The sequence below is a fragment of the Rousettus aegyptiacus genome, unplaced genomic scaffold (genome assembly GCF_014176215.1).
Source record: "Rousettus aegyptiacus isolate mRouAeg1 unplaced genomic scaffold, mRouAeg1.p scaffold_m13_p_8, whole genome shotgun sequence".
In the NCBI taxonomy this organism is placed as follows: domain Eukaryota; kingdom Metazoa; phylum Chordata; class Mammalia; order Chiroptera; family Pteropodidae; genus Rousettus; species Rousettus aegyptiacus.
Genome location: NW_023416311.1, coordinates 35968699 through 35982591, shown reverse-complemented (window position 1 = coordinate 35982591; position 13893 = coordinate 35968699). Strand labels below are relative to the sequence as shown.

General features: G+C 41.6%; 1 protein-coding gene across 5 annotated transcripts in view; it reads left to right on the top strand.

Moving 5' to 3' along the window:
• The window catches only part of LOC107511145 (zinc finger protein 474), a 92705-nt gene that overhangs the window by 62691 nt on the left and 16121 nt on the right, over window positions 1-13893 (top strand). For all 5 annotated transcript variants that reach the window (XM_036225832.1, XM_016145300.2, XM_036225831.1 and 2 more), the window contains one exon: window positions 66-1312. In XM_036225832.1, the coding sequence (XP_036081725.1) occupies window positions 278-1312 (1035 nt within the window). In that variant the 5' untranslated portion in view covers window positions 66-277. The remainder of the gene's footprint in view (window positions 1-65; window positions 1313-13893) is intronic.

Below are 13893 nucleotides of genomic sequence, written 5' to 3'. Positions count from 1 at the left end.
TTATTGACTTACTGTCTAACAAGGGTGCGTGTTTAAAAAGTTCTCGATTTGTGTTTCCCCCACAGATCTCGTAGGTATCTTGCGTTTAATGGGTACTTTCCGGCATTCCAGACTGCTGCTCTGCAATGAAGCTCTGCGTCACGGTCACTGGGTCTAAGGTGCTGGCCACAATGTGGAACCCCAGGACAGCCAACCTCACTAACCTTCACTCTAAGAAGAAGCCCAGATGAGTCTGGCCTGGAATCAGTGCAAGCACTAGGGAAAGACTTCTTCGTTAATGGAAAGAAGAAAGGAGAGAAGGGTTTCCAACAAATTGCAGCCGACTCTCCACCATTCTAAAGAACCCACCTTCCTTATCAACCAAGCTATTCTATCTAGTCACACCCATTGTAGCCTTTTGCCAGAAACAGAACATGTCAGCCCTGGTGAAAAAATAAATACAAACCCTCATAAAAATAGACCTGGAACTGTGATACTCTCAAAACGGTCCAGTAAGAGAAGTATGTCAGAAAGCCAGCCCAGCCCACCTGTGATCCCATCCCGCAGGCCTGGATTCCGGATTTGCTACATCTGTGGCCGAGAATTTGGGTCCCAGTCACTTGCCATTCATGAGCCCCAGTGCTTGGAGAAGTGGCGTATTGAAAACAGCAAGTTGCCCAAGCACCTGAGGAGGCCAGAGCCCTCCAAACCACAGCCTCTCAGTGGCAGTGGGTCCTCCAGTCTTCAGGCAGCAAATGAGGCCGCGTTCCAGAGTTCTCAGGCTCAGCTGCTGCCCTGTGAATCCTGTGGCCGCACATTCTTGCCAGATCGTCTTCTTGTTCACCAGAGAAGCTGCAAGCCGAAGGGCGAGAGGCCCAGAGCACCAAACCCCAACAGTTCTGATGATCTTAGTGGTCTTAAGAAAACTTCTGGTGGCGTCCCAGCACGACCAAGGACTCTCATCTGCTACATTTGCAGTAGGGAATTTGGCACCCTCTCCCTTCCTATTCATGAGCCCAAATGCCTGGAAAAGTGGAAAATAAAAAATGACCAGCTACCCAAAGAGCTCCGCCAGCCACTCCCACAGAAGCCTCAGTCCCTTCCAACTGGGCAGTCCACCCAAGAGGGGCCAAGTCAAGCTCAGCTTGTGCCCTGCCCAAACTGTAACCTGACTTTTGCCCCCGACCACCTTCTAGTACACCAGAAAAGTTGTAAAGCTCAACCAAATAGGCCACAAGTTCATCATTTGACCTTAGGGAGTAAAGGTGGCCTGAAAGAGTCCACCAGTTCCAAGCAGCAAAGGAACGATGCAGTGCCTACTGTGACTGATAAGGTAACTCACACCCCATGAAATTCCCTGGGTGGCCCTGGGAGCACATTCTGCCTCCAGGGAATGAGAGGAAACTGTCCCCAGAATCAACTGTCTCGATGCTTAGGATGGATTCTTTCAATGCCTTATTTCCACCTCAATGCAGCCTGTCCCAGTTGACCCCTTATTGGACTCCAGGGCCTATCTTTCTATTGGTAAAGTAGACAAAGAGCATCCTTGCCTGGTGGGTTTTTCCATTCTGCTGCCTCAAAGAAAGGGAGATGAAAGTCTTTCTTCCCTTCCCTCAAACCAATAATCCTTGGGAGAGACTGTTACTTGAAAATGAGTCATTAATGCTATGTCTACATTACAGAGCTATAATTCTCGTTCCAACAGCCAATATTTATTACCAGTTTATTTTAGTCATCTACCTTAGGAATTCATTTTTGGCAATGCTGAGTTATGCTGAGTTTATCTTACTAAAATAGAATCTGTGTCAAAAACCCCAAATGACTTTAACAATAATTAAACACTGGAGCACTTGCAGAAATAGACATGCTCTGCGAATGCAGCATGTTTTCTTTTTACACTCACGTGTCCGTGGTAAGTGGGGAGTTAACTCCCCATGGACACCAAAGCAACTGAGCATGCGGTCATGGTTCTGGGACGTCCCGAATTCCCGCTGCTGCTCTGCATCCTTGGTGGGTGGCCAGGGCGTGGCGCCCAACCCACTTGAGCAATTATACATAAGCGTGATCCTGGGGTCCCCAACCTGTATGGCAAAGTGTTGTTGGACATTTACCTGAAGTTTCACCATCCACTAGGATTGGGGAAGGATGCTTCTGAAGATGGCTACCTACAAGACAGGACATGGTCCACAGACTTTGTCCTACCATTAAGTCAGGGGAGTGGATGTGCTGCTGTCCTGTATCACACCTTACAGAATGTCAAATCATGAGAAATAAGAAGTGCTCAAAGTCCTTTTTTTCTATGGCACGCTACTTGCAGAGTTCTTTAAAGAGACTGTTTGGGGGAAACTAAAGTTACTCAAGCTCTTATAGAGAATTAAACCAGAGGGCGAGCATCCTCTATTTTTAATCCAATTTTTCTTCCTTACTTTTTTCAATACATTATTTTGTCAAAGTCTTGTACTTTCCCCTAACTTCCATGTTTAAAATGAAGTGATTATAGATGTGCTGGGTTACAAGATTCCAGGACAATGATCCTAAAGCCGAAGAGTCAGACTAACAGAAGCTGGGTGTTTTCCGATGAACACTGAAGAAGGAATGGCTGGTTTCTTCGCTGAACGAAAACCCAAATTAAGTGTGGCATGGCCTGCAGGCTGGTCTCATAAACATGATCTGTTTTTCCCATCTTCTGGCTGTTGCTTTCCTTCCAAAATGTGTGAGGTCTGCATTCAAAGAGCAGAAGGGTCCCTGTCTCAGGGTCACAATCAGAAACTGTTAGTGTATGACTTGCAGCCCTGTTTCCTGATTGTATGCATTTACTTCAAATGCTGTCATTACAGATCTTGAGATAGGGAAAAGTGTGGTCAAGATTCTTGGGCTTGTTGTTGTAACACATACTTTGTGCTCCCAAGAGTGGAGCCAACAGGCTGAGCACAGCATGTTCTCACTCAGTCACGACTGCTAAAAGAGGCTGGCCTGGGCCCACAGCCTCACAAGAAGACATCTCCTGACTCACCCGTCGTCTGGAGGGGAGGATGTCAGGAGAGGCCAGTGATAGCCCTTGATGACTTGTGCATTTAGATCAGAGTATGGGGAGTTCATCAGAACAAGGGCATCTAGAGGGCATGGCCATGTCAGAGCACATCCAACCCTGCCCCCACACCTAAAAAGGCACATGTCAGTGAGAAACTGGCACTTACTGCTGTCAGACGTGTGCTGGTCCGTTTGAGGACCATGCAGGCTTTAGTGGAGGGCATAGAAAGGTCATCGCACTTGGGGATTCTTTAGTTGCTAGATTTAATGCGAGCTTAGCTTATTTACAATGGAGAAATCTCCTAAGATGCAGAGAAGCATAAGATTCTTGAAGCCATGGACTTTATTTCTTACTAAAAAAGACATTTGCCATGCCATAGTGCTTTCAGCAGATAGGCTCTCCTGGGCACTGCAGTTTTTCTTTTGGTTATGATTTGATCCTGTCTATTGCTGTTTTTCTTTCTTTGTATCATTTAAATTTTAGATAGTGCAGTGAATCATACGTTTTTCATAAAGAGCGCTGTGCTATGCATTATTAGATTTCAGAATTTCATCTGCCTGTGACTGCTGACTTTTGGCTGACTACGATGCACATGCATTCTTTTTAAAGTTCAGATGTTTGCTTCATTTCTTCTCTTGTCAGTTACAACAATTTCCCTCTAGAATCTTTGCTCTGACTTCAGATTAGAATCAACAGTCTTGCCTCATGTTCTCAGGGGGCTCAGTCTTGTCGTGAATTAAGGTGAAGAAAAATTTTCAAAACCATGATCATAGTACTTGGAAAACAATTCACTCCAGTCGGGCAACAATGACTGTTTTGCTGGCAAAGTGAATTACCCTCTGCTCGGAATGTTCTTCCAATGTAGATTGGCTCGGTTCTCTTATGACACAGATGCTCTGTCACCTTTCAATCAAATCTAAACACAAACAAATGCCACTAAGGCAAATTCTCCTCTAAGACCTCAGCGGGCACTTTGCTTTGGCTCTGCTCTCCCCTCTAACTACTGGACAGGCTTAAATTGCTCCATTGCTTCTCATCCAAAACATAGGGCTGAATTCACTTCTGATCTCACAGGGAAGTCATGAAGGATGCTAAGCAGTACTTGAGCAGGAATAAAGCCCTCAATGTGTATTTTTATTCAGAAGGTGTGACTGCCCTGGGCTTTGTGGCTCTCTCATTATATGATGTCACCATCAGCATCGAATTCCCTTTCTTTCCTCTAAAAGAAGGAAAGCCTGAATAAGCAACATCCAATTTAGCAAGATTTTAATAGTGGTACTAATTTCGGGTGAAATTTTGATGCATGATATGGAAACCATAGATAATAATTTTGAATTATAATATTTATTTAGAGAGATCTTTTGATGTCTTACAAGTATTTTCCTAAGCGATGCTGAAGAATATAGTAACAGAGGTCATTATTGCTCCTTGTTTTAATATGAGTGAATAAATTTTAATATTTGCATTAAATATTTGGAAAAATATTGCCCTTTTCTAGAAGCCAATAGTATTTTGTTATTTGGATTTAGCTCCTTTCCAGCTAATTGGAACATGGATTGACAGAATTAATTAAATATAACTACAAACCAAAATGAATCTTTTGTCTAGCTATCTTTCGTCAGTTCGATAATGCTTGGAGTTATTTTCTCAGGATTTTCCTTGTAACGTGTGAAACAATGTTCCTAAAAATCCTTTACCTTGTTACAAGGTAGGCAATATTTTATTTTAGGGAAGCTGTCTTTTCTATATATGACTGTCTCTCTGAATGCGGATGTAAGCTATCTTTGACATCCTAGGTGCTGAGGTTTGAGCAAAAAAATGCCATCAGATATCTCTTCAGCATCTGGTGCTGCCATCTGGTGTTTTCTTTTAAAGTAATTTCTTCTACATCATCAAAAACATTGTTGCCTTTCTCTTTTGTTACCTCCAGATATATTTGAGAAGGTACCCTTATAATACAAACTCTAGTTACAGTAGGGCTACAGTTATATATTAAGTTTATTGTTATAAATTCCTTTCCATGGCTAAATATCTCATACTCTAAAGGCAAAACTCTTTAATAGGAAGGTCACAATCAGAAAGACTCAGTAAGACAGGATGGATGTTCTCACGTTGTCAAATGTTTGTGTGTGCGCGTGTACCTATTGGGTAAGAAGTATTTGGAGTTTATTAGAAGGCATTAAAAAAAAGTAACTTTTATTACATACTGTTATGATCAGCACTTTATATTATCTTATTTTAATCTTGATAATATTACTATAAGACATATTATTTTTTTCACTTTCCATATAGAAATTTAGGCAGCTAGTCAGACATGAGAACAGGGGAACGAAGGAATGGAGGCCCAGCCCAGAGACAGCCCAAAGAACACCCCATTGGTAGTTAAAGAATCCCTCCTGTATCCCCAGAGAGAAAGGACAGATGGGCTATAATCTATAGTTGGTTTAATCCGGCCACAGACGCTTGCACAGAAAGTACTACCCTAACATACCCACAACCTCAGCCTCATTATACAATCAATATAATGCCATGTTTATGCCAGGAAGTTCATGAATCCAATTACAACAGACTGAATTCTGGGTAAGTACATGTTCAGTAGGCAGAGTTATATAGCAGCCAAGTGTCAATCAAAATGACCTCATATGCCAATCACCTAGGAATGCCTTTGTAACCACCCACCTCGGCCCAAATGTAATACACGCCTTCCCAGTTCTGTGTTGTTAAAGTTTCCTTGGCTGAAAACCTGCCCCTCCCTTGGGGCATACTCTGTCTTTTATTTCTTTTCTCTTTTCACCTCCCAAATTTCACAGGGCCTTTCTTAGCATGGCCTGTCTCCTAAAATGTACTTTCAATAAATCTTTCTTTTTCTAAATCTCGCTACCTGTAATTCTTTGCTGTGTCAGTGGGAAGAACTGAGGGTAAACGTTAAGTGCACTTCTGAGTCGTTACCTCCCACCCCCATGCTGCTAGGGTGACATCTGAGTTCAAGTCGCCCCTGAACTGTAATGAAAAGACTGAGGTTAAGCAACTTCCCCAAAGTCACACAACGGTTCTGGTAGTGGGTATCAGAGCCAGATCCATCAGATTCCAAAGGTCCATATTTTTTCACCTCACTAAGAGAGAGGCATATGTGTGATACAAAAAGTATAAGGCTATCTTGCCATACTGTGAGTATTAAGTAGGAAAAAGAGGATAGAAGTTTGTTCATTCAACAAATTTGATTGTTAGGCGTTGACTAAGTACTAAATGCAGAGTTATAATAAAGATAGATATAATTCTTGATCTTATAAAGACTTATGGAGGAAGTGACATGAAATCAATATAAATATGAAATAAATATAAAATTTCAAGTTCTGATATGACAGTGTCTGTTGTTAGGAGTGGACATTCAGGATCTTAGAGAAAACCTCTGGGAGGAAGTGACATTTCAGCTGAGACAGCATTAGCCAAGAATAAAGATGCAGGGGGAAGGCAACGGCAGGAGGAGGGGACATTATGGCCAAAGGTAGTATGTGTGAAGGCCTTGAGGTAAAAAAGGTCTTAAAATGGTACTAAGAAGTCCATATGTGATCAGAGCCTAAGAAACGAGGGGACAGGAACACAAAATAAAGTTGTAGAAACAGCACGGTTCTCTTTAGCTGCTCTGTGGACACAAGAACATGAGTTGTTTGGTGAGAGCTGATGATGGTGTTGGCAACAGAGATGGGGATAAGGTATAATGAGCAGAACCTGGTGATAGGAAGGATATGGAGTGTGGGGTGGGGGGGGCTGGTCAAGGACGATTCCCAGATTTCTAGCTTTGAGCAACTGCACTTGTGCTGTTTTCTAAGATGGGGAAGACTTGAGAAAGGGTATGCTCTCGAGTGTTAAGATGAATAGTTCTATTCTGGGCACTTCAAATTCAAAATGCTTATATTTAAGTGGGTAAGTCAAGCTGAATACATAAGTCTGGGTCTCACAAGAGAAGACTGGGCTGGGACATACATTTGTGCAGTATTAACACACATTCAAAGTTATCAGAATTAGTATAGGGTTATAAAATAGACCCTGAGGCAGTACCACGTTTAGGGTTAGAGGAGAAGAAACTGGAGAATGAGTGCTTGGAGAGCCTAGTGAAATGACTAGAGAGTATGGTGCCATGGACACAGATCAGAGAAAATGTCAAGAATAAAGGTGTGGAAAACTGGAATGCTGAGAAGTTGAGTAGGATGAGGGCTGAAAAATATCTATTTTACTTGGCAGTGTGAATTTAGTTTGATAACCTTGGAAAGAACACATTCAGTGTAGTGGTAAGGGTTGAGGAGTATATAGACGATAAAGATAGGTTGTGTTTCTAGAAGTCTGGCTTTGAAAACTAGGAGAAAAATAATGAGTAGACTAGAAATAGAAGTAGTGTGTTGAGGGATTTCTTTAAAAGATGGGAACTTCTAGACTCTATTTGAATGTTTGGGATTATGATCCAATAGGAAGAGGGAGGCTGAAGAAGCAGGAAAGATGAAGTGGGCAAGTGTAAATCCTGAAGGAGAAATCGGCACCAGGGGGTGGGATGCTGGCCAGCATGTTCTTTGAGGAGCAGGTTGAATGCAGACAAAGGCAAGTTTGTAGGTGCTAAAGGGAAGATGAAGGAGCTACAATCTGTTAGCTTATATCTTTTATCTTCTCAATGAAACACCAGGCAAGCTTATTAAGCCTATCACATGAGAAAGAGAGAGGAATAGAGAGAGAGAAAAAAGGTTAATTTTAAGAGTCTACTTAGCCCTTTGTCTCTTCATGCTTTCAGTTAAACTGAGTTCCTAAAATCAAGACGAAGGCTCCTAGAACCCTTTGCCTTCATGATTCCCAAACACAAGAATGACTTGATGCTCTTTTGAGGTGGTAGGTAAAACTTTCAGTGGGATCCTTCTGTGGGTTCCTACCCTTATAATCATCTTCAGCGGCCCTAGTCGACCTCCTCGGCAGCTCTGCTGATGTCATGGAAACCAGCCTTGACCTCACAAACTGCCCCCTGATGATGCTGGCAGCTGGGCCACTAATGTCCAGCTCCATGTGCCACCTGTTTATCTTGGTGCCAACCATGCCTGCACATCAGGGCAGAATTCTAGGATCCCACAGCTTCCAGGTGTAACAAGCACGACTTTAAGGTAACAGGACCACTTCTCTTCTGCACTGTTGAATCAAGAGGCCAACCCAAAGGAATCTCCGTGTGTATATATTGCATGTGTGGAATAAGTGTGTGCTGAAGGTCTGGGGAGTTATAAATTTTAGAGCAGTAGTAGCACCAGTGAAATTGGTGTACAGCCTCCTAATATAAAGAAATTTGAAAAATGATAGTTACAATCTAACATAATTATTTTTAAAAATTGGCCTTGAATTATAATTATATATCACATCTCTGTGGTGGGGGAGATCATAATAGATATAGCTACCTCTCCCAAAGACCAAAGACCAAAGCAAAAATCGGTGGTCATTGCATTGGTGTGCCAATGTGTAACTTTCCGCTTCTCTAAAAGGAAAAATACTGGTTGTAGCTTCTGTGAAAGGAGACAATCACATATTATAAATTCAAATATTATTCAAGGCTAAAATGAACAAAACTACAACATGTCCAACTCTCAAAGAATTAATCTAGCTTAAATGATTTTATATGTCTTCATAAGCCTGCTTCTCCCTGTCACTCCCATTTCCCTGCTTCCAGCCCCAAACACATAGATGCCTATATTTTCTACTGATAGATGCTTAGTAAATCTTTGTTTCTTGACCAAATGAACATTCACAGTTCTTAGAAATATGAATCCCAAGGTCAGCAACTAATGTCTCTTCCAAAGTTCTTAAAGCTTCACCAAAGATAGAGCAATACAAACTGGAAGGAATTCCTACTGAAATAGAGGTGATCATCCTATGAATAAAATCTCACTGCGGAATTTTGGGTACAAGTTCATCTTAATGACTAAGTGGAACATTGAGAGTATTCGACTTAGGGTATTATCTCTTGCTTTCCATTTATATTATGTAATTCGCATCCTTATATCCATCATCTCTTTCAAATATTACCTCTATGAGGCCATATTATATAAATAAATGTCTTACAAATTAAAGAAGGGCCTAATAAATTCAGTAACTCATTAAGTTTCCAATATTCCTGCTCCAAGTTCCACTTCTGATGCCATGAGCCTGTCATTTAAAGTCCTCAAGAAGCTCTCACATCCCAGGCTACTTTTGATAAGCAAAAAAGGTAAAAACATAAAAGTTATCACTGGTCTGAACCTAAAGCTTTAGGAAATCAGAGGCAGAGTGTTAATTGGACAAGGATAGGGAGGCACTGGGGTCAAGAACTTTGATTAGAAAAAGTAAGAAAAAGAAAACTGTCTTCTAAGGTTAGAATCCTTTCTGGCCTATCCAAGGTGATATCTTTCTTCTCTTGATTAGAAAACTTCTCCTCAGCCTTCCTTCTGAGCTGGGGGGTCCCTTAGCATATAAGTTTTAGACAAAGCAGGCATTGGGAATAACCATCCGAGTGCCAGGGCAGGTAGCGCCTGTGCTTTCCTTTTCTTTCTCTAACCGTAGTGGCTGGATAAAAGGAGTGGCTGCCTCAATATGTGGGCTTTTCTATCTTGCTCCCAATGCTCCCTGGTTACTTGGTTTTACTCTGTGACCTGGTAGCCATCTGACCACAAGGGTCAGGCCCGATGCCAGACAGAGAAGCTCAGAAACCAAACACCAGGGACATCCTCTCTTCATGTTCTTCAAGAATGTCATTCTTACAAGAATTTGCAAAGAGATTTAATCAAACACTTTACCTTCCAATCAATATCCTTCTAAAGAAGGAATCAGGAAAAAAAAAAAAGTTTTATCTCGAATGAGAAAAGAAAAAGAAAAAAAACTTCAGCTAAGCCACTATTCCTTTCAGAAACAGGATCATATTTGGAATTTGTTCTTTCACTTATATTTTTTAGCCCTGTATCTCAGAATAAGCAATTAAACAATTAAAATACCAAGCATATATTTAAAATACCAATAGTTTATTTTAAAATTCAGGTACATGAAGGTACTTGAATATTAATAGCATTCACAAATTAATGTCCCAGTCTTTCTTATAGTTAAAAGGAGCAAAACAAAACTCCAAATTATAGGTAACAGACTCTCTAATATTTGGCCAATAGGTTGGATTGGAAAAATTCTTTTACGTGGCATCCAGTGATTTCCAAAAACAATTTCATTTCAAACAATGATCCTTCCAGATGTGACATTTGGGTAGAATTGTTTGAAAACACAAGAAGTAAATGTGAAATACCAGTAGTTTCTAGACACTCAAACTTTGTAATTGTTGAGGTTTGAGACTGAACTATGCAGTTACTCCTATGTATTAAAGTGCTATTTATGCTTTGCATGTGTAGGACATGCCTGGGGTTGGAGGGGAGGGGGTTGGAAACTTAATGATACACATTCAGCCTCAGTCAAGTTTGCTGAAAGTGTGCTTTAAATGGCCACAGGCAAAATTCTGATTTTGGGAGTCTTTTGTGACCTAGCATCATAATCTAATCTCCTTTTTCTTTCAGCATCTTCTCTACCCTCCCTGCCCCTACCAACCCCCACCCCCTGATATTATTGGAAGGGGGTTGGGAGAATCTGATAAATTCCTTCATAGGAAAATCTCTCATACAACTATTTGCATTTTGAAAGTGGATTAGGGAAAGGGCAGTGTTTAACCCAAAGATTGAACTTTTGAGGTAATGGAGAGACTAGAAGTAAGAATTTTTCTGATTTCCCTCAAATCCCACCCAGTGGCTGACTGTGTGGACATATAAGGCAGAGCATGGTACTCTGCTGATGACCTTAAGCCCCCATTTCTAGAAGCAGCTGGAATGAGATCTGGAATCAGATAATAGATGTTCAATGAAAGCACAGGTCTCTGAGCAAATTGCTTAACTGCCCCAGCCTCAGTTTCCCCACTGTGAAAGGCTGAAATGAAAGAATGCCTACAAAGGAAGGTCCTGGGATGGTGCCTGACAAATTATTACTTGTCAGCTCTTTCCTGCTCCCTTTACAGCGGAAGTGCCTATAGACCCGCTGTCTGGGTGAAAAGCAGGTTCACCACTTATTAACTGCTCCATGCCTCAGTTTTCTGATTTGTAAAGTGGTGGAGGTATTGAGTCTTGACTAGAGGATTATTATGAGAATGATTAAGTGTTTATTAGTCTAGGGCTTAGAAAGTACTTAGAAAGTGCCTGGTAATTGTTAGCTGTTATTTGGTCATTTTCAATATTGCAATATTCACAAGGATTTCTGAAAGAGGTTTTACTCTTTTTTCCTCAAGTATGGGGGAGAAAAACTTTCTCTCTTACTTCTCCATCCAAACTTTCTGCATTCTATGATATGCTTTGAGCGCTTACCACAGACATTTCAATTATTTGGCCTAATGGAAGGGATCAGGAGTGTGGAAAATCTAAAACAGCAGCTAAGGCCCAAATTCTTTATGTTTAATTTTGTCGTGAGGAAAGAAGAGTACTGTCAATGGAATGACACCCATTCTGGCGGCTGCCCAGTCACATAAACAGGACTGGCTCTGTTTTTGACAGCATGAGATCCAGTTGGGGGTGAGGGAAGCAAAAACTCCAGCAAGTAAATCGCTCAAGAATTAAGCATGGTTACCATGTGCATGTGATCTTGGAAATCTTTTGCCTATGCAGAGGCTCCAAGCCCCCTGTCTAGTTCTGTTATAATTGCCCAAGTGCCTAAATTCAAAGAGAATGGGGAATTTTCAGTGTGACAATCTCTAATGTATCACTATATACTTTTTTCCTAGAATACCTCCCCTACTACCTGACAAGATATTTTAATTCCAATCAGAGATTCAGTCCTTTGACTCAAAGCACTGACTTGATAGGAAGTCCCAGCTAAAATGCAAAGATTCTCTGGATAGGTAACAAACCCTTTTAGCCACTGGCACTTTCATTCAAATTAACCATAGATTTAGCTCACTCCTTAGAAATGAGCTAAATACCTTTTATTGGGAAGATGAGTGGTGAGAAGGAGTAAGAAAATAGGCTGCTCAGAGTCACAACCTCAAAAGCTTTCAGGGGCTCAGCAGGCTGCATATTGGTCAATAGGGGGTGGTGGAGTCTGTGGTTTCTTGGAGAGTAAGTCTCACCTAAAGATATTCACATTTAAAGGTTTTAAGAACCTTGTGCTGGTCGAGGGAAATATGCCTGTCTGTTAGCTGAATTTGCTGTTGGTCCATCAGTTTACAATCTAAGATCCAGTGTAAGAGGCGGGAGTTGGGTAGGGGTCAGCAGTGGAGTGGGGGCAGTTCTAGAGGGCAGCCTGGCTGAGATTCTGTAAAGAGGGCAGCCTAGGTCATGAAGGGCCCATGAAGGGAACCACATAGTTGTGTGATAGTCGTGAGCAGCGAGCGGCCACTGCACGTATCCTTTATGCCTAGACACAGGGTAACTCACCCCACCTGCAAACCACCATTTGGATCACCCATGGGAGTGTGCAGAACAATGAGGGCATTCTTGTGGAGCAGACATCTGGAAGCCAAACCTTCTAAGAATTTTACAGGGCCACAAAACGTCCAGGATCCTAGAGAGGTTCCACATCTGGAGAGTAGTTTTCAAAATTTCAAAACTAATCAGTCTGAGTTCAAACATACCAACGGGCAGAAAAGTCAAGAAAATGCTTCCTGCATTCAACGGGTCCCTTTCTCACTCTGCCCTTGTTTCTTGACTAGTTTCAGGGGAAATGGGCTCTGTGTTTGCCAAACAAGGATCTGTTGACCTGACTTGTTGCCCCAGAGAAAATGCTGAGGAAAAAGTAAAAAACATTTCTCAAATAAAGGTGGTGAGTTAAGTATGATCATTCCCACGATTAGGGCCAGTTCCCAGTTTGAACCCAGCACAGTGCCTGGCACATTGCCTGTAACCAGAAAATTCTTCCTGAGCAAACAGCATCTGGGCTACAATTGTCCTGAAAGACAGCCCTTCCTCCAGATGCATTTCTAGTTAACTCATTTCTCATCTCTCGGATCACTCTCAGCTGTTTTCAGCAAATGTCTCTGGTATCTTTCTGCTCACCATGCAACTTGAGTATCAATATTGAGAATCCCATTGCTTTATTGGCTTTTGTGAAGTTGAAAAATATCTGATAAAACCCAGCTATTTCCAGAATGGCCAAACCATGCTCATTACCAGTCATGTTCCATCTGAGAAACAAAGTACTATTAGCACACTGGGCCAGCTCTAGGTTGAGTCCTGAGACAAGGTAAGGATTGTCATGTGTCTCTGTCCTGTGGCCACCATTTTCAAATTTTGCATCTTGTGACTTGTGTCATTGCAGATTAATAACTGCAACCAGATAGTTTGAAAGTGTGTTAAGGTGGAGTACCTTTTTTAAATTTACTTAGAATCATGGTTCCATTTCAGGATGCTTTCTCACCTCTGGGCTCCTTGATTTCTCTTTGACTCTTAAATGAATAAATGTCCCCAAAAGAACACAGGACATATGGCTGTTTTGATACAGGGATTGTTATGATAGAACCTAAAAAAAATAAAGACCATTAAACTTTCCGTATTTTCGTTTGTTTCCAAATAGTTTGTGAAACATGTTCCTCAGAGGAAAGAGCCAGGTATTTCATTTGCATACATATTTGGTAATAAAAAAGGCATCTTTTACATTTTGATATGGCTGCTTGGGCACAGCCCACTAACCTGGCTTTCTCAAAAAGAACAGGCCAACTGCTCTATGACAACAAATAAACCTAGACAACTACTGCCTTCTGATAAGCGAACATGGAAGGCTTCCTCTCCTCCTTGGCAGTAGCAGACAGACAAGTAATTGTACTTGTGACCTTCTAGAGCCAAGGCTCTCTGCTCTTTCTTCCTGAG